Source organism: Leopardus geoffroyi, chromosome D3 (assembly GCF_018350155.1).
Source record: "Leopardus geoffroyi isolate Oge1 chromosome D3, O.geoffroyi_Oge1_pat1.0, whole genome shotgun sequence".
Lineage (NCBI taxonomy): Eukaryota > Metazoa > Chordata > Mammalia > Carnivora > Felidae > Leopardus > Leopardus geoffroyi.
Genome location: NC_059339.1, coordinates 29,100,883 through 29,123,355, shown reverse-complemented (window position 1 = coordinate 29,123,355; position 22,473 = coordinate 29,100,883). Strand labels below are relative to the sequence as shown.

The 22,473-nt window shown below is 42.1% G+C and overlaps 1 protein-coding gene and 1 pseudogene across 4 annotated transcripts in view; one reads left to right on the top strand and one right to left on the bottom strand.

Annotated features, from left to right (window-relative positions):
- The window catches only part of LOC123587969 (protein HIRA), a 94,605-nt gene extending 73,134 nt beyond the window's left edge, over nt 1-21,471 (top strand). For 3 of the 4 annotated variants that reach the window (XM_045458097.1, XM_045458098.1, XM_045458100.1), the window contains 4 exons: nt 225-330; nt 2,469-2,591; nt 3,094-3,257; nt 20,580-21,471. In XM_045458097.1, the coding sequence (XP_045314053.1) occupies nt 225-330; nt 2,469-2,591; nt 3,094-3,257; nt 20,580-21,034 (848 nt within the window). In that variant the 3' untranslated portion in view covers nt 21,035-21,471. Of the gene's footprint in view, nt 1-224; nt 331-2,468; nt 2,592-3,093; nt 3,258-5,374; nt 5,464-20,579 lie in introns of all 4 variants that reach the window. The other variant, XM_045458099.1, reaches the window with a different exon arrangement.
- LOC123588343 lies at nt 11,414-11,880 on the bottom strand (annotated as a pseudogene).
- Nucleotides 21,472-22,473: the final 1,002 nt, after the last annotated feature.

Sequence of the window (22,473 nt, the reverse complement as noted above, 5' to 3'; positions counted from 1 at the left end):
CCCGGGGCACATTTGAATGGGTCTCTGAGAGGTGACAAATAGCCTAGTGGGTGGCAGTGAGACCAGCATGCACAGAAGAGCAGCAGCTGCCTAGTTGCTGAGTCAGTGTGAAGGCACGTGTTGCTGGGACAATGGGAGCCGTGGTTTACGTTTCTCCTTAGGTCATATGCAGGCACCTGCTGATCAGAACACACCCAGAACCCATTCTTGTACTGTCTCCCTAGGAAGTGACATGACAGTGTCACAGATCTTGCTGACACAGCATGGAATCCCAGTGATGAACCTGTCTGATGGGAAGGCATACTGCTTTAATCCATCACTTTCTACATGGTAAGTAAGCCAGCCCCTAGCCCTGCCCTTCTGGGAGAGTGTCCGTCTGAGCTGGAACAGACTTCTGGTCCTGGCAGTCAGGCCTTCCTGGCCTGGCTTCTCCTCACAGTAAAGCCCTGTGGTTCGGGCAACAGTGGCAGCCCTGCTGGGCTCTATCTGCTTTATACGAGGAAAGAGAGAGCTTAAACCCACCAATAATGCCCCACTGTCCCTGGGCAAGGGTGCTTTCCTTCTGCATTATTCTCTGAGGTCACTTTGGAATGGGCATTTGAAAATTAAAAATTTTTGTAAATTAAGAAAATTGGTTGTCAATACACATGTCCAGCCTGGCGTCCTTAGCATTGTCAGCATAGGTGAGTGGGCTTCACAACAACATTGCCACCACTCATCAATTTTTGTAGCTTAGCAAGAGCCAAGTAGCGCTTCCGCTGACTTTGTGAATTAGTAAGTTTGCACCATCACTCGCCATGTGTCATGGTCTGTCTTTCCTCGGCCCATTTTGGAGTTTAGAGCTCTTTTCTGTATTTGTCAAATCTCTATTCCTCCAAGATCTTAATCGAGACATGTGAAGCCTATACATTGTGTACCAGCCACTCTTTTCTTCTGCCTGCACCTTTGGTCCTTCATACCCATGCCAGCTATCTGTCCTCCAGCCCTTGTCTGTCAAGAGTTGCCAGGCACAAATTTATCCTGCCACTGAGATTTCTTTCTTGAGTTAAAAAAAAAAAAAAAAACAGGTCCCTGGCTAGCTCAGTTGGTAGAGCATGTGATCTTGAGGTTGTAAGTTCGAGCCCCACATTAGGTATAGAGATTAATTAATAAAATATTTTTGGGGGCACCTGGGTGGCTCAGTCAGTTAAACGTCTGACTTCAGCTCAGGTCATGATCTCACAGTTCGTGGGTTCGAGCCCTGTTGGGCTCTGTGCTGACAGCTCAGAGCCTGGAGCCTGCTTCAGATTTTGTGTTTCCCTCTCTCTCTGCCCCTCCTTGGCTCGCACTCTGTCTCTCTCTCTCAAAAATAAACAAACATTTAAAAAAATTTTTTTAATAAAGAAATAAAAATAAAATATTAAAAAAAAAACCTCCCCATTCATAGCTCTTCCAAGTTACAAACCCTTGTAGATTATATGTGATTACTGTAATTATGGAAATAGGCTGTTTCTTTAAGAAGAGAAATGTTGGCTCTGTATTTTGGAAACATTTTTACAAAGGCACCCAACTTTTTTTTTTTTAATTTTTTTTTAATGTTTATTTTTGAGACAGAGACAGAGTATGAGCAGGGGAGGGGCAGAGAGAGGGGGAGACACAGAACCCGAAGCAGGTTCCAGGCTCTGAGCTGTCACCACAGAGCCCAATGTGGGGCTCGAACCCGTGAACTCTGAGATCATGATTTGAGCCGAAGTCAGACACTTAACTGACTGAGCCACCCAGGCGCCCCAGCACCCAACTATTTTAAAAGTGTGGGTAGGGGCGCCTGGGTGGCGCAGTCGGTTAAGCGTCCGACTTCAGCCAGGTCACGATCTCACGGTCCGTGAGTTCGAGCCCCGCGTCGGGCTCTGGGATGATGGCTCGGAGCCCGGAGCCTGTTTCTGATTCTGTGTCTCCCTCTCTCTCTCTCTCTTTCTGCCCCTCCCCCGTTCATGCTCTGTCTCTCTCTGTCCCAAAAATAAATAAACGTGGAAAAAAAAAATTTAAAAAAAAAAAAAAAGTGTGGGTAGAATGTTTTCTTAACAAAAATGTGAAAGGTCCTGAGAAGCTGATTGCTTGTGATGCTGTAGAAGCTCAGGAAGGCTATGGCCTGGCATTCCTGGAAGCTTCCAAGGGCTAGGCCAGGTGGGCCCCAGGCAGACAGGCATCCGATGCACACTTCACACACAGGCCTCTGTCCTCAAGTGCTGAGACCATGGAGCTCAAGTGGTCCCAGCAAGAGCCCTGTTGGTGACCTTCACCATCATCAGTTTTGCCTCATAATGAAACCTGTCCATGAGCACTCTATGGAGAGAATGCAGTGACACTCAGCCTCTGCTGGTGCTCTGACCACAGGTCATGTGGTGCTTGCTCCTTGGTGACCTCACTGCCAGCCTTTCTGGTGGACCTCTTGGTTTTCCTGACCTCTGCTCCTACTGTTGCCTCCCCAGGAACCTGGTTTCTGACAAGCAGGACTCCCTGGCCCAGTGTGCAGACTTCAGGAGCAGCCTGCCTCCCCAGGACGCCATGTTGTGCTCCGGACCTTTAGCCATAGTCCAGGGCCGTGCCTCCACGTAGGTGACCCAATTTGCTGGGGGAGGTGGCTGGGTCACACAAGCACAGTCCCACCCAGGCCTGCGCTCTGACTGCCCATCTCCTGTGCCTGGCTACTGCTTAAAACAGGCAGGCTCGAAGGTGCCAAGGATCGTGGGCCCGTATTAGGTAATAACACACAGTGCTGGGTCACAAGCCCTGTCACTTCAGAGCACAGATGGTGGTCTGAGTTGCTATGTGTCATGGACATGATGATGGGCAGTATTTTGAAGGGCAGTGGGGGAATGGGCTGCTGGCCTGTCACCTCAGGGGCCTTGATAGGAGTTACAGGGTGGGATACACCCAGGATGCTAGACAGACCAGGAGGCCTGTAGCTGGGACCTGGGGATGGTTTGGCCAGTGTGGAGTCTGACACCTTCCTCTTTACTGGCTCCTCACTGGTGTCCAAGGGCACAAGGTGGCAGCCTCCTGCCCCATGCAGTGCCCACTGCCTCATGATGCTTGCTCTGCCAATCTCTGCAGTTCAGGAAGACAGGCAGCCCGACTCTTCTCCGTGCCTCATGTAGTGCAGCAGGAGACCACCCTGGCCTACCTGGAGAATCAGGTTGCAGCAGCACTCACCCTGCAGTCCAGCCATGAGTACCGCCATTGGCTACTCCTCTACGCTCGGTACCTTGTGAATGAAGGTGAGGTTTCTGGTGGTCCCTCCATCTTCCTGGGTCTGGCTCAATTTCTGTCCCAACATAATCTTCCAGAAAGCCCATGAATCAAGGCAGAGATGCAGTGGCCTAGGACTGTCTGCACTCTCCTTCCTCCCAGTCTCCTATGTTTACCCCCAGAGGCCCTGGACTCCAACTGCCCCATCAGCAAGATGGCCCTCAGCCCCCATCTCTTAGCCTGAGCTGTAGTCAAAGCAGCTCAGCAGGCATCCAACCCTATTATAGACTCTGAGACCCTGAATTGGGTAGGCCCTGAGGACCAGGAGGACTGGCAGTAGGAGGGGGTGGGGGCACAGGATGCTTGAACAGACATGCTCCAGAGGAGCAGAAGGCTCAGACTCTTGCCTTCCCTCATACCCTGGAGCTTCAGTGGTAGCTGGTCACCCCAGAGGAGGGCTTCTTCTGGCAATATCCATTGAGCCTGCATCTCTCTTCCTCCAAGCCCCTCCTGCCCTGGAAGGGCCTGCCTGATGTCCAGCACCTCTCCATGGCCTTCTAGCCCAGCTTTCCCTGCCAGCACTTCTGATCTCTCCCACCACCCCCTCTTCCCTTTTCGGTCAGCAGAAAGTTCGGTGTGTTGGAAGAGGTGGACATCCTGTTGTCAGGGTGCCCTGCAATAAATAGACTTTCATCTCTCTGCTAGGCAAGTGTGGGGTTGTTTCTTACCACCTTCCTCCCACTTGAGCTTGTCCTCCAGGGTTGTGGCTTGGGAACTAGCACTCCCAAAACTCCCTGTGTGACCACACAGCTCCAGGCCTGGTCACAGAACTGCCTTCCCCACAGCCTCTCCTGGCCTTCTTGGTTTGGTTTGCTTTTGACCTTACCCTCCCTATTTTGTTTATAATTTAAAGTACAGAAAAGAGAGAAAAAAAAAACGTGCCGAACCCCTACAGGTGTCACTTCCAGAGCTCACATGTCACATTGCCTCTGATGACATAATTGTGTGTATATATAAACCTCTGATGACAACAAATATGGCTGACCAACTCAAAGTCCTTCCCAGCAGACTCCAATGATGAGTTTAATTTGCCTCTTCCCGCCCAGTCTGCATGGTTGCCCAGCCTGTGTGGTCACTGAGTCTTCTAAATACTCAATCTTCCCAAGCCCACACCTTTGCTGGGGTGCTCCTGTCACATCTAGCCTCATACCCCAATCCCCTGGGGAGACCTGTCCTCTGGCTCCTCTAATTTACTTCATCCTGGGTGTTGATCAGGACTCATCCTGACACCCTGAACAAAGTCACTGCCTCCTCTGGGGCCTGCACCTACTTGTGGGATCACTTCTGCTTGCTTCTCTTTCTCCATCTTTCACACATCTGTTCCTGCGTCCAATAACACAAGTCACCTCTGTTCTATTTCTTGCTTCCTTGACTATAAAAGGACTAAAATTTTAAAGGGAGACCCCTTCACTTCTAAAATTCCTCAGATTCCTGCATCACCCTCTTATTCTCCACCCTTATCTTTGGGCGATTTCATCATACCCTATGGCTTCAGCTGCCACCAGTGCTAACAGGCCCCCAGATTCTGCCACCAGCATTTGTGGCACTCCACGTGGCTGTGCCATAACCTGTGAGTTGATGGGCCGGTGAATTCTTCTCCTATCTCCTCTGTTCCATCACCACCTCACTCTAAATTCATACCCTTGCTATCTCTTACTTCCCGAAGGTGCCTCCTGACCCTGCTGATCTCCTCTCACTGTCAACATGTCTTGTCTGAAACAAATCTGACCAGCCCACTCCCCTCCTTCCACAATTCCCACATTTTCCCATCACCTTGGGGAGTTTGTCCCAGAGCTGGCTACATCTCATTTTTCCCATGGGCCCAGCACATAGAGGGGCTGCTGTATATGCTATCAAGGGAGTGGGTTCGTGAGTGAGTCTGTCATTATGGGTGTCAGTGCTCCAAACTGAGAGTCGTTCAGGAGGCTTTTTGCCCAAAGCAGCCAATAAAATAAACATTTGTTCAATCTATTTTGATATACACAACAACTTAGCATATTCTTGATTTTTTATTTCTTTTTGTAATGTGTTCCTATTTCTGTTTTGTTTTGTTGTTTTTTTTTGTTTTGTTTTTTCCCGTAATTAGGGTTTGAATACCGACTCCGAGAAATATGCAAGGACTTACTGGGTCCGGTTCACTACTCCACTGGAAGCCAGTGGGAGTCAACGGTAGTGGTAGGTGCTGCTTTCATTCTTGCCACAAGAATTCTGTCTTAAAAAGTGAAGGTAGAGATGAAAAATAAGTCAAAGTGCTTTGAAATTCTTCCCCATTAGACTTCTTCAGCACACCGCCTTGGACCCCAGCATCAGTGAGAGGCTGAGATGTCAGTACTGCGCTTGTGGGCAGGAGCTGGGTCTTTGGCATCAAGGGCCTAGAGAGTGCTCGGCCACACATGCACGTGTGCTGAGGAAAGCTGCCTGCCAGGGGCTGTAGGTTTGTTCAGTAGAGAAGATGAAAGATCTTTCCCTGCTTTCCTGGAGCTCCCAGTCTGGTAGCGAGGCAGACAGAAGCAAGTAAGCAATTCCATCAACAAGATAGTTTTAGACCATGGATTATGCTAAGAAGGAAATAAGCAGAGCAATAAGCTGAAGGTGCCTGGGAATGAGCAGCCGGGGAGGACCCAGAAGGGGACTTTTAGGATGAAACCCAGGGATAAAAATGAGCCAGCTCTGCTGAGACCTGGGAGTCTCCTGGTAAAAGTGATAGTGAATACAAAGAGGGCGTGGTACATGGGGGCCACTGTGGCTGGAGTATAGTAGGCAAAGGAGAGGGTGGTGTGAGATTAGGTGAGACAGATGAACAGGAAGGAGATCATTGAGACCTTGTGAGGAGCTGGAGCTGTTGGAGGAGTTTGTGCAGCGGTGACATGAAGTGACCCAGATCAGTCAGCAGGAGTGATATGAACTGATGTAGCAAAGCAGTAAGAGCTTGTTTTTTGCAGCAGTCTTGCAATAGGTGAAGGTGACTTGGATTGGCACAATGGCCATGGAGAGAGGAAAGGAGAAAGATTCAAGTTGTATTTTGGAGGCAGATCCAACCAGACTTGGTGGGTGGATGGGTGGATATGGAATAGATTAAGAGAGAATAATGAGTATGCATACAGTTGCCTCCAGAATTTTTGGCTTGCACACACGGCTGCTAATTCATTGAAAGGAACAGGTTGGTGAGGGATGGGAGTTGTAGATATAAGTTAGCTCCCCAGCTTCTTCTTTAGTCACTGAGCAAATACTGATGGAGCACCCGCTGTGGCCAGGCATGGGACAGTGAGCAGTGAACAAAGCTGACAGGCCCCACCTTCATAGGTCTACATTCTTGTGCAGAGAAGCAGATTCTAAACAACTGAGCAAGTACATGTATTGTGATGGGTGGGGGTGGTGCTATGGACAAACATAAAGAGGGCAAGGGGATACTTTCAGGATGCTATTTTATATTGGGTAATCAAGGAAGCCTTAACTAACTGAGCAGAGAGACCAGAAAAGGTGAGGGGCAAAGCCCCACAGATAACTGGAAGAAGAACATCCAGGCAGAGGGAACAGCAAGTTCAGAGGCCCTGAGGTGGCAGGGCTTGCAATGTGGAAGGAATAGCTGAGCAGAATAGCAATGGGAGGGTGAAAAGGGTTGTAGTCAGAAAGGTTGGAGGGTCAAACCTCATAGGTTCTATAGGCCATGGTGTGTGCTTGGCCTGTGTGTTTTATTCGATTTTTATTTTGTTGTAATAGATCTTAATTTGGTCAGTTAATAGAATCCTACCTTCAAAGTCCCAATTCCCCTTACACCTTTGAAGGTATGGTGCCACAGTTTTAACATCCACTGTTGTTGCTAAAAATCACTGCTATAAATCTGATTTCCATTGCTTTGTAAGTTCTTTTGGGATCCTCTCTTATTGTTCTGAAGTTTTACAAAGCCCATAGTCTGTTTCTTTCATTCATACTGTGGATTTTTCTTGGTTCTCTTCTTCAGTTATATCTTCCTTTCCATTTTCCCCATCATCAGAGAGATGTAATGTCCTCTCTTTTTAAAATCTTCTGTATAATTTTTTTTGTAGTTTCACTTTTCTCCCCAGATTTTCAATTTAATCTTTTATCTGCTTGAGCATAGTAAGTTTAGTTGTTTTAAAGTTGTATGTCTGATAATTCTGGTATCAGGAACCCTTGTGGATCTGTTTCTCTTGTCTATAGATGTGTCTGTGCTTTCTCATTTATATTCCTATTTCCTTACACGTTTGATTATTTTTAACTGTCTGCTGGACATGTTATTTGAGAAATTATTTGTAGAAATGATATGAGGACTTAGGTAATGTTCCTTTATTTCATGGAGTACTTTTATTTGCTGCTGCCAGTTCTTGAGGCATCAGTACTGCAGGGTCCCCTCAACCCAGTTCAGGGATTTAGGTTTTCTGGGCTGTCTTGGAATTCAAAGCCAGATACTCATTTGTGTAGGGTCTGGTTTACTTCCAGTTTACCCTTATTCTAGGGTACATCCCCTTGGGGTGGCAGCAGAAGGTGGGGGATGACTTACCAGGAACTCCCACTTTTCATTTTGGCCCCTGCTTTGATTCCCCTATGCCCTCAAGTCTGGCAGAAGCTTGCTCAGCCTCTTTCTCATCAATAAATGTTCCTAAGGCAAAGGTGTCATTCTCTGGCCTTCTACCTTCTCCACATGCCAGCTTAATCCTTTGTCACTAGCACATTAGCTGTCTGAATTCTGTTTCTGTTTGTGTAGCTAGGTCCCCAACGGGAAGGGTTCTGAATTATCAGTAAGAGTAAAGCTGTTTCTTTACCACTCATCACCTCCGGAGCGCCCTGACAGGACATCTTCTTGGGTGAGAGATAGGCTGGCACATGTCTGACCAACCCTTCTCTGGGCCAAGTTGTAGAGGTTCACTCTGTGATCCAGCAGCCACTCTGGGAGCCTTAGCCTAGGATGTCAGCTGGAGCTCTACTACGTAGCAGTTTTCTGTCTCAGCCTCAGGGTAAGCATGCTAGGCCAATATGGTGCAGATGGAAGGGGGCACAAGCAGGCCACCAATTATTAGCCATGTGCTCTTTTCTCCCACTCCTTCCTGCTGCTTGTTTGTGCCAGCTCCAAGCAGGATACCTCATTGGAGCTTTGTCTAGGAGAGCCTGGAGCTCTCTTCACAGGAGGGAAGGTGTAGTCCTACCTGCTTTTTACCTTCTGTAAATTACCTAATATAGCTGGTCTGCTCACGGTCCCTGGTATCCATAACAAATGCTTTCAGCTGCAGGTAAATGATACTCCTTCTAATGGTGCTGAAATCTTTTTTTTTCTCTCTCTCTAAGTCATCTGGAGGTAGGTGGTACCCCTATATCTCTGTGGTTCTCCTGGCCTTTACCTCGTGGTCACAGGTAGCTTTCATACCCAAGTTCAAGGAAAGAGGATAGTAGGAAGCCAGTACTAGCAACATCAGAAAAGGAAAAGCTACCTGGCACAAAAACAGACACATAGACCAATGGAATAGAATAGAAACCCCGAACTAGACCCACAAACGTATGGCCAACTAATCTTTGACAAAGCAGGAAAGAACATCCAATGGAAAAAAGACAGCCTCTTTAACAAATGGTGCTGGGAGAACTGGACAGCAACATGCAGAAGGTTGAAACTAGACCACTTTCTCACACCATTCACAAAAATAAACTCAAAATGGATAAAGGACCTGAATGTGAGACAGGAAACCATCAAAACCCTAGAGGAGAAAGCAGGAAAAGACCTCTCTGACCTCAGCCGTAGCAATCTCTTACTTGACACATCCCCAAAGGCAAGGGAATTAAAAGCAAAAATGAATTACTGGGACCTTATGAAGATAAAAAGCTTCTGCACAGCAAAGGAAACAACCAACAAAACTAAAAGGCAAGCAACGGAATGGGAAAAGATATTTGCAAATGACATGTCGGACAAAGGGCTAGTATCCAAAATCTATAAAGAGCTCACCAAACTCCACACCCGAAAAACAAATAACCCAGTGAAGAAATGGGCAGAAAACATGAATAGACACTTCTCTAAAGAAGACATCCGGGGGGCGCCTGGGTGGCGCAGTCGGTTAAGCGTCCGACTTCAGCCACGTCACGGTCTCGTGGTCCGTGAGTTCGAGCCCCGCGTCAGGCTCTGGGCTGATGGCTCAGAGCCTGGAGCCTGTTTCCGATTCTGTGTCTCCCTCTCTCTCTGCCCCTCCCCCGTTCATGCTCTGTCTCTCTCTGTCCCAAAAATAAATAAACGTTGGAAAAAAAAAAAATTAAAAAAAAAAAAAAAAAAGACATCCAGATGGCCAACAGGCACATGAAAAGATGCTCAACGTCGCTCCTTATCAGGAAAATACAAATCAAAACCACACTCAGATATCACTTCACGCCAGTCAGAGTGGCCAAAATGAACAAATCAGGAGACTATAGATGCTGGCGAGGATGTGGAGAAACGGGAACCCTCTTGCACTGTTGGTGGGAATGCAAACTGGTGCAGCCACTCTGGAAAACATTGTGGAGGTTCCTCAGAAAATTAAAAATAGACCTACCCTATGACCCGGCAATAGCACTGCTAGGATTTTACCCAAGGGATACAGGAATACTGATGCATAGGGGCACTTGTACCCCAATGTTTATAGCAGCACTCTCAACAATAGCCAAATTATGGAAAGAGCCTAAATGTCCATCAACTGATGAATGGATAAAGAAATTGTGGTTTATATACACAATGGAGTACTACAGGGCAATGAGAAAGAACGAAATATGGCCCTTTGTAGCAACGTGGATGGAACTGGAGAGTGTGATGCTAAGTGAAATAAGCCATACAGAGAAAGACAGATACCATATGGTTTCACTTTTATGTGGATCCTGAGAAACTTGACAGAAACCCGTGGGGGAGGGGAAGGGAAAAAAAAAAAAAAAGAGGTTAGAGTGGGAGAGAGCCAAAGCATAAGAGACTCTTAAAAACTGAGAACAAACTGAGGGTTGGTGTGGGGTGGGAGGGAGGGGAGGGTGGGGGCTGGGTATTGAGGAGGGCACCTTTTGGGATGAGCACTGGGTGTTGTATGGAAACCAATTTGACAATAAATTTCATATATTGAAAAAAAAAAAAAGAAAGAAAGAAAAGGAAAAGCTACCCAGAAGTTAGTCCATGCTTCACAGGCAACCAGCAAATGACTTGAGCACACTCGTTGCAAGGGAGTCTAGGGAAGTGAGCAATTAAAGAGTATGTAGAAGAGGTCTTAGAGCAGGTGTAGAAATAGCCAACTTCTGACCTCAGCACTATGCTGAATTTATTCTTTTTTAAAAAGCAAAACTGCTTTGTAGTCTCTTTATCGAGATACTGAGGGCAGGTTTGAATATGAACACTGTACTCTCTTGTTGAGTTTCTTTGTGAGCACTTTTATGGTAAGAATTGATCCTTAAAATGGAACTGGTTCTCAAGGTAGCTGGGAAAATGGAGCGGTGGATGGAAGGTGGACTGAAAACCAGCAGTGCTGACTCAGCAGCCAGCCCTCCCAAGAGGCTCATTAGAAAGCATCATTTAATATATTTAAGAGCCACTTATACTCCCTTTCTTTGAACTATCTGTTGAAATACTTTATTGCCATGTGTTCTTACTGGGTTTGTAGGAGCTCTTTATATACTAGGAAATTACTCTTTGTGATATGAGCTACCAGTTTGCTTCAAGAGACCCCAAAGGTCCAGGCTCTTTCCCTCAAAGATCATTGTTCAGTGTCGAAGGGTTGGACCAGTCTTCGTGGTGGGACCTGTGACAATGGCCAGAGAGGTAGTAATGAGCTGTGTCCCACGCTGCTGCCTTAAACAGTAGAGAGACATACTGAGAGCCCAGAGTGGGTGGTGGTAGTTGGTGGCAGTTGGTATTGACATCAGGCCAGAGGGCAGATCCTCTTGCAGCTTGCCCCTGGTGCCGCAGGCAGGCAGTATGTTCTGCTTTGTTTATGCAGTTTACTTCATCCCCTTTTATCTTTTTTTAATTAAAATTTTCAGGTTTTTAATTTAAAATTTTATTTTGGCTGGTAATATAGTCACATAGTTCAAAAATTAAAAGGTACAATAGTTTTGAAATAAGCTTTGTTGTTTTGGTGGGGTTGTTTTTTGGTTTTTGTTCTACTTGTACTTGCATTTATTTTATGTGGAATTTACTCCCAGGCCATAAATTTTTGTTCAGTTTCTTCTGGGGTATCTTTTTCTTCCGTGCAGCCTCCTCTTCTGGTTTAGGAACAATCTCCTTTTCAATAAAGATAGGCTCAGTGTGGCAGGAAGAGCTCATATATGGGTCAGTCCAAACATGACCTCTGTAAGTTCTGCGCTGCATCTTGGGGTTTTGTTCACCTGAATGTGCTGCTCAATGACCAGAGAATCTACATCCAAACCCTTAAGTTCAGCATTACTCTTAGCATTTTTAAGCATGTGTAGTAAAAATTGAGCGCTCTGTTTGAGCCTCTGATTCTGTGTCCAGCCCCACTCTTTGGCCTGGGCATACCTACCAACTCCACCATTGTAGTAACAGAATGGCACACATTGCTTCTATAAAGTGACAGTCTTCAGATACTTGGTGACTTCTCGGATATGCATACCCTTGATGCTTGTGCAGGTTCACATGCATTCATAAAGTGAACACAAAGCTTTGAACCTCTTGATTTGCATGATTTTGTAGGACTTTCTGGGTCAAGTGAATAGTGACCATTTGCAGAGATCACCTCAGACCACTTCTAGGAAGAGCAAAAATAAGTCTTGAAGTCAGAAACTAAAGGCTTCTCTACCTTTTGTCTTCTTTTTCAAAATTCTTAAGGCTATTCAGGGTCCCTTGAGATTCCATATGAATTTTAAGATGAATTATTCTATTTCTGTGAAAAACACCATTAAGATTTTGATATGGAGTACATTAAATCTATAGATTGTTTTTGGTGTTACTGACATCTTAATAATATTAAATCTTCCAATCCATGAACAGAGGATGTCTTTCCGTTTACCTTTAATTTCTTTCAGCAATATTTTATAGTTTTCAGTGTACTAGTCTTTTACCTCTTTGGTCAAGTTTATTTCTAAGTATTTTATTCCTCAGAGACTATTGTAAATGGAATTGTTTCCTTAGTTTCATTTTCAGAATGTTTGTTGTTGATGTACAAAAATGCAACTGATTTTTGTGTAATTTCTTATTGTGCAAATTTGCTGAATTCACTTATTCTAACAGGTTTTTTTATAGAGCCTTTGGCGTTTTCTACATATAAGATGATGTTGTCTACAAACAAGAAAGATTTATTTCTTCCTTTCCAATTTGGATGCCTTTTATTTCATTTTCTCTCCTCATTGCTCTGGTTAGAACTTCCAGTACTCTGGTAAAAGCTAGGATTCTTGCCTTGTTCCTGACTTTGGAGCAAAAGCTTTCAGCCTTTTAACATTGAGTGTGATGTTTTCTTTTATGGCCTTTATTATACTGAGGTGGACTACTTCTGTTACTAGTCTTTGGAGTGTTTTTGCAATGAGAGAGTGTTGAACTTTGTCAAAAAAATTTTTGCATCAATTGAAGATTGTTAATAATTCTTTAAATGTTTGGTGAAATTCACCAACGAAGCCATTTGGGCAGTCATTGGGTCTTTTTTTGTTGAGAGATTTGTGATTACTGATTCAATATCCTTGCTAGTTATAGATCTGTTCAGATTTTCTATTTCTTCATGATTCAGTCTTGGTAGGCTGTGTGTTTCTAGGAATTTGTCCATATTGTCTAGGTTGTCCAGTTTGTTGGTGTACAATTGTTTGTGTAAAATTGTTTATTTATAATGTTTACTTTTATGGCATCAGTTATAATGCCCCTGTTTCATTTCTGATTGTGATTCAAGTCTTCTTTTTTTTTTTCTTAATCCATCTAGGCAAAAGTTTATCAATTTTGATGATCTTTTCAAATAATATGTTTCGATTTCATTATTTGCTCTATTTTTCTGTTCTCCATTTTATTTTCACTTGTGTGATTTTCTTGCTTCTGCTTGATTTGGGTTAGGTTGCTTTTATTTTTCTAGTTTCAAAGATGGAAGGTTATGTTACTGATTTGAGGTCTTTCTTTGTATATTCTTAAAGCTATGAATTTCTGCTAATGTCTGCTTTTGCTGCATCCTGTCATTCTTGGTATATTGTTTTCATTTTCATTTGTCTCAGATATTCTCTAATTTCCCTTGTGATTTCTTCTTTGAATCATTGGTTAACAATATGTTGTCTCATATTTGCAGATTGTCCAGTTTTCCATTAGCTTTTGATTTCTGGTTTCATTCCATTAATTGGAAAAGATACTTCTATGATTTCAGTCTTTTTAAACCTATTGATATTTGTTTGTGACCTAACATGTGGTCTTTCCTGAAGAATGTTCAGTGTGCACCTGAGAAAAATGTATCCTGTTGTTGGGTGTGATGTTCTATATATGTATGTAAGGTACAATTGGTCTATATTGTTTTTTAGGTCTTCGTATTCCTTATTGATCCTCTCTCTGGTTGTTCTGTCCATTATTGAGAATGGGATATTCAAGTGTCCTACAGTTATTGTAGAACTATATATTTTTCCTTTCAACTCGATGTTTTCTTCATATATTTAGGAGCTCTGATGTTTGGTGCATATGTTTATAATTGTTACATCTTCTTTGGGAAATTGACCCTTTTATCATTATACAATGTCTCTTATATACTTTATGAGAGACAGAGAGACACGTATACATACATTATACTTTTGTCTCTTGTAATAGTTTTTGAAATAATATCTATTTTGCATGAAACTAGTATAGCCATCTCTTCTGTATTTTGGTTACTATTTCCATGAACTGTCTTTCTCTGTCCTTTCATATTCAACCTATGTGTGCCCTTAGATCTAAAGTGAGTTCCTTGTAGGTAGCATATGGTTGGATCCTGGTTTCTTACCCATTTTTTTAATTGGGGAGTTTAATCCATTTACACTTAAAGTAATTACTGACAGATAAAGACTTAATGTTGTCATTTTGTTACTTATTTTCTGTATGTTTTATAGCTTTTTATCCCTCATTCCCTCCTTTACTATTTTACTTTGCATTTAGTTAATTTTTTTAGTGACATGTTTTGATTCTCTCCTCTTTTCATTTTGTGTATATTCTATAGATATTTTCTTTTTGATAACCATAGGGAAAACAAAAACATTCTAAAGTTCTAACAGTCTATTTTAAACTAATAACAGTTTAATTTCACTTGTATACAAAAACATTGCCTACTCATTTACAGTTCCACTTCATCCACTTTGTTATTGAAGGCACAAATTATATCTTTTTATATTCTATAACCTTTAACATAGATTTATAATTTCTTATGCTTTTGTCTTTTAAATCTTATAAAAGAATAAAAAATGGAATTACCAAACAAATGTACACAATATGGGTTTTTATATTTGTCCTTGTTTTCACCTTTACCAGAGAACTTTATATTTTATTGTCTAGCATCCTTTTATTTCAACTTGAAGGACTCCCTTTAGCATTTCTTATAGGGTAGTTCTAATCATAATGAATCCATCAGTTTATTTATCTGGGAATGTGTTCATTTCTTTCTTGTTTTTGAAGGATAGTTTTGCTGGATATGGTATTCTCAGATATCAATTTTTCTCTGGCCTTTAGTGTTCCTGCTGAGAAATCACTGATTGTCTTATTGAGGATGCTTTTTACATAATGAGCCACTTTTCTTCTTTCAAGATTATCTTTTTGTCTTTGACTTCACATAATTTGATTAAAATGTGTCACAGTATGAGTTCATTTGGGATTTTCCTACACGGAGTATTTGTTGAGCTTGGATTTGCCAATTCGTGTCTTTCCTCAAACCTGGGAATGTTTCAGCCATTATTTCTCCAAATAAGTTGTCTTCCCCTTTCTCTCTCTGTTATTCTTCTGGGACTTACATAATGCATGTATTGGTCTGCTTGATGGTGTCCTATAAGTCTCTTATGCTGTTTTCTCTTTTCTTCATTCTATTTTCTTTTTGCTGTTCAGATTCAATAATTTTAAATAACTTGAATTCAAGTTTATTTATTCTTTCTTCTGTCTATTCAAGTCTACTGTTGAACCCCTCTAGTGAATTTTTCTATTTAGCTACTATGTTTTTAAGCTCCAGAATTTGGTTTGGTTCTTTTTTATAATTTCTGTCTCTTTGTTAATATTCTCATTCTGTTCACATATCATTTTCCTAATATGTCTGTTCATGTTCTCTTTGAGAATATTTAAGACAATAGTTTTAAAGTCTTTGTCACATAAGTTCCAAGCCTGTGTTTCCTTAGGGTCAGTTTCTGGAGGTTTATTTTGTTATTTTGAATGGGCCATGTTTCTTTGTTTCTTTGAATGCCCTGTCATCTTTTGCTGAATATTGGGCATTTGAAAAAAAAGGCCACCTTTCCAGTTTTTGCAGACTGGCTCCCCTACTCAGCTGGTCATGAAGGCTCTTGGTCCTCCAGCCTTTTCTGGGGATGCCTTTTCCCCAGGTCTTTGCTTGTGCTTTTCTTCCATTTCCCCATTTACATAGCTGCTTTTAAGTGTTTCACTTTCCCTAGAAATTTCACTCCTGCTTCTTTTCATAACCTTAGATGTTCTGTTGTATTCTACTCATCGTATCCTTTCCATAGGCATCCACAGGTCCACAGTTCCCCTACAGCTCTCAGTCACCACTTTGCCCACCACTGCCCTTTGCAGCCTCCATCATGATATCTAAACTATGCCATTGTTCCCATCAGCACTCTCTGTTCATTTAGGTTTTCTTTAATGGCTTTCAATACAGTTTTATAACTTTCAGCACATAGGCCATCCACGTCTTTTGTTAGATTTATTCTTAGATGTTTTATAATTGTGGCTATTCTAAACAGTATATTGTCCTATTTATGTTTTCTAATTATTCATTGCTGCTGTATATATATATATATATGTAAATGCATTTGGTTTTGGTATTTTAGTCACCAAACATCTTTCTACACGTTTTTGTTATGTTTATTATTATTATTATTATTATTATTATTAATTTATCAGTAGTTTTGTGTTTTCTGTGTAGAGTAAGCAGCCAAATCATCTTAAATAATTGTTTTATTTCCTGTTTTCCAATTCTTGTGCCTTTTTTCTGTAATATTAAAACCTATTAAATTAATAAGCTTTCTAAGATTAAATTATCCTCAATTTCTTGGATAAACAATAACTTGGTCATAGTATCTTTTCATTCACTGTTAGAACTAATTGCTAATAATTTATTAGAGATTTGTACACCTGATTTCATGGGTGAAATTGGCCTGAGATCTTTCATTCTCATTTTATTTTTGTCTGGTTTTAGAATCAAGGTTATTTTGTCTCATAGAATGTATTGGGGGTAGTTCCTCTTTTTTTGTTCTTTGAGTTTATATAAATTTGGAAAAATCGGTTCCTTGGAAGTTTCTTAAACATCAGTTTACAAAACTAGTATACCTGTTATTTTCCTTGTGGTAAGATTTAACTCCTGTTTTCTATTTATTTTTGAATTGATTTAGATAAATTATATTTTCCTAGGAATTAGTCCATTTTCTCTAAATGTTCAGTTTTGTTGGCATAAAGTTGTTGATCAGTAAATGATCAGACAAATGACTTGTCTTTATTCATCTTTTCTATCAAAAGTTTTTAATTTCATTGATTTCAATTCTTTATTATCATTTTCTTTTTAAAAATGTTTTTTCTTGGGGTTCCTGGGTCGCTCTGTCGGTTAAACATCCAACTTTGGATCAGGTCATGATCTCACAGTTCGCAAGTTTGAGCACCACATCGGGCTATGTGCTGTCAGCACAGAACCCACTTCAGATCATCTATCCCCCTCTCTCTCTGCCTATCTCTCTCTCTCCAAAATAAAATAAATAAGTTTTTTTGATGTCTTTTTTTCTTTCTTTTCTTATTTTATTTTATTTTATTTTATTTTATTTTATTTTATTTTATTTTAGTGTGTGTGTGTGTGTGTATGTTTTTTTGTTGTTTTTGTTTTTCTGATACCTAAGTTGGACTCGGGTAATTGGTTGTCATTTTTGTATGTACTCTGATAGATGTTTTATGTTTTTAAGTATCCTTATAAGAGCCCCTCTTCTGTTGCATTTCACCATTTTTGCAGTATATAGTGTTTTTATTGCCATTCACTTGTAAGTCATTTTTAGTTTCAATTAACAATTTCATTAATTAACTTAATTGATTAATTAGATTCATGAGTTCTATTTGTGTCTTAGTTAGAGAACATGAGCTATATCAGGGGTTGGCAAATTTCTTCTGTCAGGGACCAGAGAGTAAACATGTCAGGCTTTGCAAATTCATGCAGTCTCTGTACAACTGCTTGACTCTGCTGTTGTAACATGGTATATAAACAAAAGGACGGGTGTGGCTGCATTTTGATAAAATTATTTACAAAAACATATAGTAGGCTGTATTCGACCATGCCAATCTGCAGTCTACATGATGCCTATTTTTTGAGGTTTACTTTTAGAGCAATTTTTTGTATTTCTATGTGTGCCAAAGAACGTGTATTTTCATTTTGTATATGTCCATTAAGTCTTATTTACTAAATGTTCAGTTCAGATTACCTGAATCTGCAGCTTATTCCCTTTCTGACCCATCACTAGTTGGTTGTATATTAAAATCTCCCTGAGGGTGGTTTTGTCCCTCTCTTTGACTTTCTCTTTCCTCAGCAACGTTTTTGTCATGAAGTCCTCTTTGGTAATTGTAAAATACTGGCTCTCTTTTTACTCTTTACTAACGTATCTCTCTCCAACTTTTAACCCTTCTGCATCCATATTTATATGTTTCTTACTAACATGATGGCTGGCTTTTATTTTATCTAATCTGACAAGCTTTTTTTTTCCCCCCCTCATTGCTAAGCTCAAACCATTTACATTTTTTGTTTTCTTGGTTTTCTTAAGGCTAATATAAACTTTAGCCATAGTTGATCACATTTCTTTTCATGTCTCTTAGCATTGTCTGGATTTATCTTCTCTTACTTCAAGTATTTCCTCCAAAACATTTTCACGGTGGATCTTTTTTGTGGCAAACCTTTTGAGGTCTTATAAGCCTAAGAATACTTTTCATTATACCCTTTAATATGAATACCTATTTGGGTAAAAAAGTTTAGGTTATGAGGTTTTTTCCCAGTATATTATAAATACTACTTTATTGTGTATCTTGGTATCTCTCCTTTTGTAGGTAATATGCTCTTGTTTTTTAGAAACTTTCAGAATGTTTCTGTCTTTGATATCCTCAAATTCTGTATATTTTATCCTAACATGTCTAGATACCAGCTTTTCCATATCTTTTTTTCCCCCAGTTTTGTGAAAAATGTTGTTGGTATTTTAATAGGGATTGCATTAAATCTGTAGATTGCTTTGGGTGATCTGGACATTTTTACAATATTGGTCCTTCCAATCTATGAATATGAAATATCTTTCCATTTATTTGTGTCTTCAGTTTCTTTCATCAATGTTTTACAGTTTGTTTGGGTTTTTTTTTTTTTGTTTTTGTTTTTTTAATTTTTTTTTTTCAACGTTTATTTATTTTGGGGACAGAGAGAGACAGAGCATGAACGGGGGAGGGGCAGAGAGAGAGGGAGACACAGAATCGGAAACAGGCTCCAGGCTCTGAGCCATCAGCCCAGAGCCTGACGCGGGGCTCGAAATCGTGACCTGGCTGAAGTCGGACGCTTAACCGACTGCGCCACCCGGGCGCCCCCTACAGTTTTTGTGGAGTACAGGTCTTCCTAGGTATTTATTGTTCTTGGTGCAGTTGTAAATGGGATTGTTTCCTTATTTTCTATTCTGCTACTTCATTATTAGTGTGAAGAAATGTAAGATTTCTATATATTAACTTTTTGCTGTGATTTTACTAAACTCATTTATCAGTTTTAGTTTTTTGGTGGAGTCTTTAAGGTTTTCTACATATAATATATTACAATAGTGTAATATATTATAATGGTATAGTATAATAGTGTCATGCAATCTGCAAATGGTGAAAGTTTTACTTCTTACCAATTTAGATGCCTATTTCTTTTTCTTATCTGACTGCTGTGGCTAGGACTTACAGTACTATGTTGAATAAAAGTAGAGAGAGTGGACACCTTTGTCTTATTACTGATCTTAGAGGAAAAGCTCTGTTTTTCACCACTGAAATATGTTAGTTGTGTGGTTTTCATATATGACCTTTATTATGTTTCCATATCTTACATGATCAGCATTCATGGAGGCTTTCAACCTAAGGCCATTTGATTTTATTATGTGAAATCCACCTATATTATTTCCTTAAATATTTCCTACTCTCTTCTTTCTCTCTTCTGGGACCCATTATGTAGATATTGCGCCCATTTGCTGCCTCCTTCTACCTTTACTTTTCCCATACAGTTTCTCCTCTTACTTCCCCTCTCTTGCCTCACTCCTCAAGCATGATCTGTGGTCCTCCATCTGACTCTACGCTGACTTGGTCTTCAGCAGTGTCTGTTCTCCCGCAAATCCCATCTCCTTCAATGACTATGTTGCTCATACTTAATATCTACACTTGGTTCTTTTCTATAATTCCTTGTCTTGTTACCATGCTTATTTTAACATCTTGGGCCTTCCTTCACTTCCAATGGTCAGTGTTGTTGGTTGGTGGTTTTTTTCTTTGCAGCAGATGTGCTCCTCAGGGTTCTGTGCAGTGGAGACCCCTCCTCACAGTACATGTTGCAGGAGAACCCAGGCAGACCATGGTGCCAGTGCACCCAGGCATGAAAGATTCCTGGCAAAGTCCAAGGGCAGAGGCCCCAGGATTATAAAACCAAGGCCAGCCACTGCCTCCCAGGTGCCTCTTCTCCCTTGAATTTGACCTCAGTCCCCTAGAGAAAATCCACATGAGGGAACAGCCATTCCTGGATGGCTATCCACCTGTCCCTCTACCCTAATATCCTACTTCTGTCCTGGTCTGGAAGGCCAAGCTACCATGGCCACTAATCAGTACAGTTCAAGGCCAGTGGTGATTATGCCAGCAAACTTAGGGGACACAGAGGAGCAGAACCTACCCTGGTTTTCTTTGCTGTATCCTTGCACTGTTTCCTTTCCCTACTCCCTGCCACTCCATCCCACATGCCCCAGCTCACGCTTTTGGCTTGCCTAGGACTTGCCAGCATGTAGAGAAATTGCTCTCATCCATCTGTAGTTTCTCCAGGGGGTCTCTGGGGGTCAGATGGGCGGACAAAATTTCTCTGCCAGGCCAGGGAAGCCCCCCCATCTTTCAGGTCTCCTCACTGACACTTGAATTTAACTGTCACTCTTTGTGTCCACAGGGTCTCCGGAAGAGGGAGCTGTTGAAGGAGCTACTGCCAGTCATTGGGCAGAATCTCCGCTTTCAGCGCCTCTTCACCGAGTGTCAGGAGCAGCTCGATATCCTGAGGGACAAGTAGCCTGCCTAGGCCTCCCCTGGCTACAGCAAGGGCAGGGCCACACTCTCGCCGCTGACAACACAGAAGACCACCTCTCACCTCGTCAGGCTACAGAAGGACGAGGAGACACTGGCAAGAGGTGGGCTGTCCCGTGCCAGCACCAGCCCAGCTTCCTGGGCAGACTTCCCCTATTTCCTGGGCCTGTTGCTCCCTCAGAAGGGGGAACCTCTGCCAGCCATTCATCCCTCCCTCCAGGACCCCTGTGCAGAGCTGGGGCTGGGGCCCTGCCCTGCTGCCCTGGGGTCAGTGAGGCACTCCCAGGCCTGCCGTCTCCAGCACGGTCCCAAGGTGGACGCTAGTCCCTGCCACTGCAGGCACCGTGCTGCTTCAGCTATGACGAATGAGCCATTTGTGAAAGAGAGAGAACCCCGAAATGTTAGTGTATTATGCAGTCAGTAGACTGACCCCGAGACCTATGTAAAAGGAAAGCCTATTCCAACACGGACTATTTTTGTACTAGAATTTGCTAACTTGTAATATGAAATTTTCCTTTTGGCCAATAATCAGGATTTCCCTATAAGTCACTTGGACATTGGTCACTTGTAGGAAATTTAAACTCTAATTATGACAGCTACATTGAAAAATAATTGTACTGAAATTAACTTGTCTATCTTCATTTGGTTTTAATTTTTAAATGTTTGTAAAAAGAGACTGTTTTTTGGGGGAATGGGGCAGAGGGGTGGGCGATTTCTTTTGTAAGTGTAAAATAAATGAACACGCATTGGATACCAAATCATCCTGGCTTCCCCTGCCTTTTCCTTCTAACTTCCACCTTCCCCTGAAATGGGCAATAATGGAACATCAGAACCAGAAAGGATTTTTGATGTCATCTATTGGCCCCAGCCTGTCTGTGCAGAAATTCTTTCCCACTGTGGAGGTCACTTCTTTGAAGGATCTGAGGCTGAGCTGGGGGTAACCGATAGGCCACCTCACATAAGTCTCTTCCCAAGCCATGCCTCAAAGTTCTTCTGGTGGTGGGGCCCCTTGGTCTCTGATCATACTGGCAACCAAGAGCTACAACTGACTTGCCAATTTCATGGAAGGAAATCAGTAACTATAGGCTTGAGTTTTCTGAAGAATTACCTGAAAGCTGGGATTTTCTTAGAAAGTGGTCCAGAGGCTGACCCACAGGAGAGGAAATAGCTAGAATCACAGAAACCTCAAGTGTGGTAAGGACTGAGCACATTTACCTCTGTGTTATGCACCTCACTGTTGCCTCCCTGCCAGCTGTGTGGGATCTCAAGTCTGGAAACAGAGACCTGGATTCGGAATTAGAAGGCCTGGGTGACTTTGGCCACTGATAACCCTCTCTGGATGCTTCCTTACTTAGTGTCCATCTTACTGCCTTCTCATTCATGTCAAGTGGCTGGATGAGACACCAGCATACATGCATGCCTGACCAAGCCAGAGTACAGAGTGCATGTGGGTATGAATACCTCAAAAGCCAGGCTACAAGTATGAGCCCTTCTTTAAGGAATGAGGAGCCAGAGATGCTATGTGGGTCAGTCAACTCCCCAGACAACTCTGCAGCAAAGCATTAAGAAATTTTTGGAGCCACAGAATGCACATGGCCTCAGGACTGACAGGCTTGCTGAAGTCCAAACCAGCAAAACTCTGGGCCTTGCTTTTCAGCTGTCAAATGGTGATGAGGTTAAGAAAACCTGCATGGTTGTAAGGACTAACTGGGATCACGTAGTTAAAGTCCTGACACTTAACAAATACCTCCTTGAAGAAAATT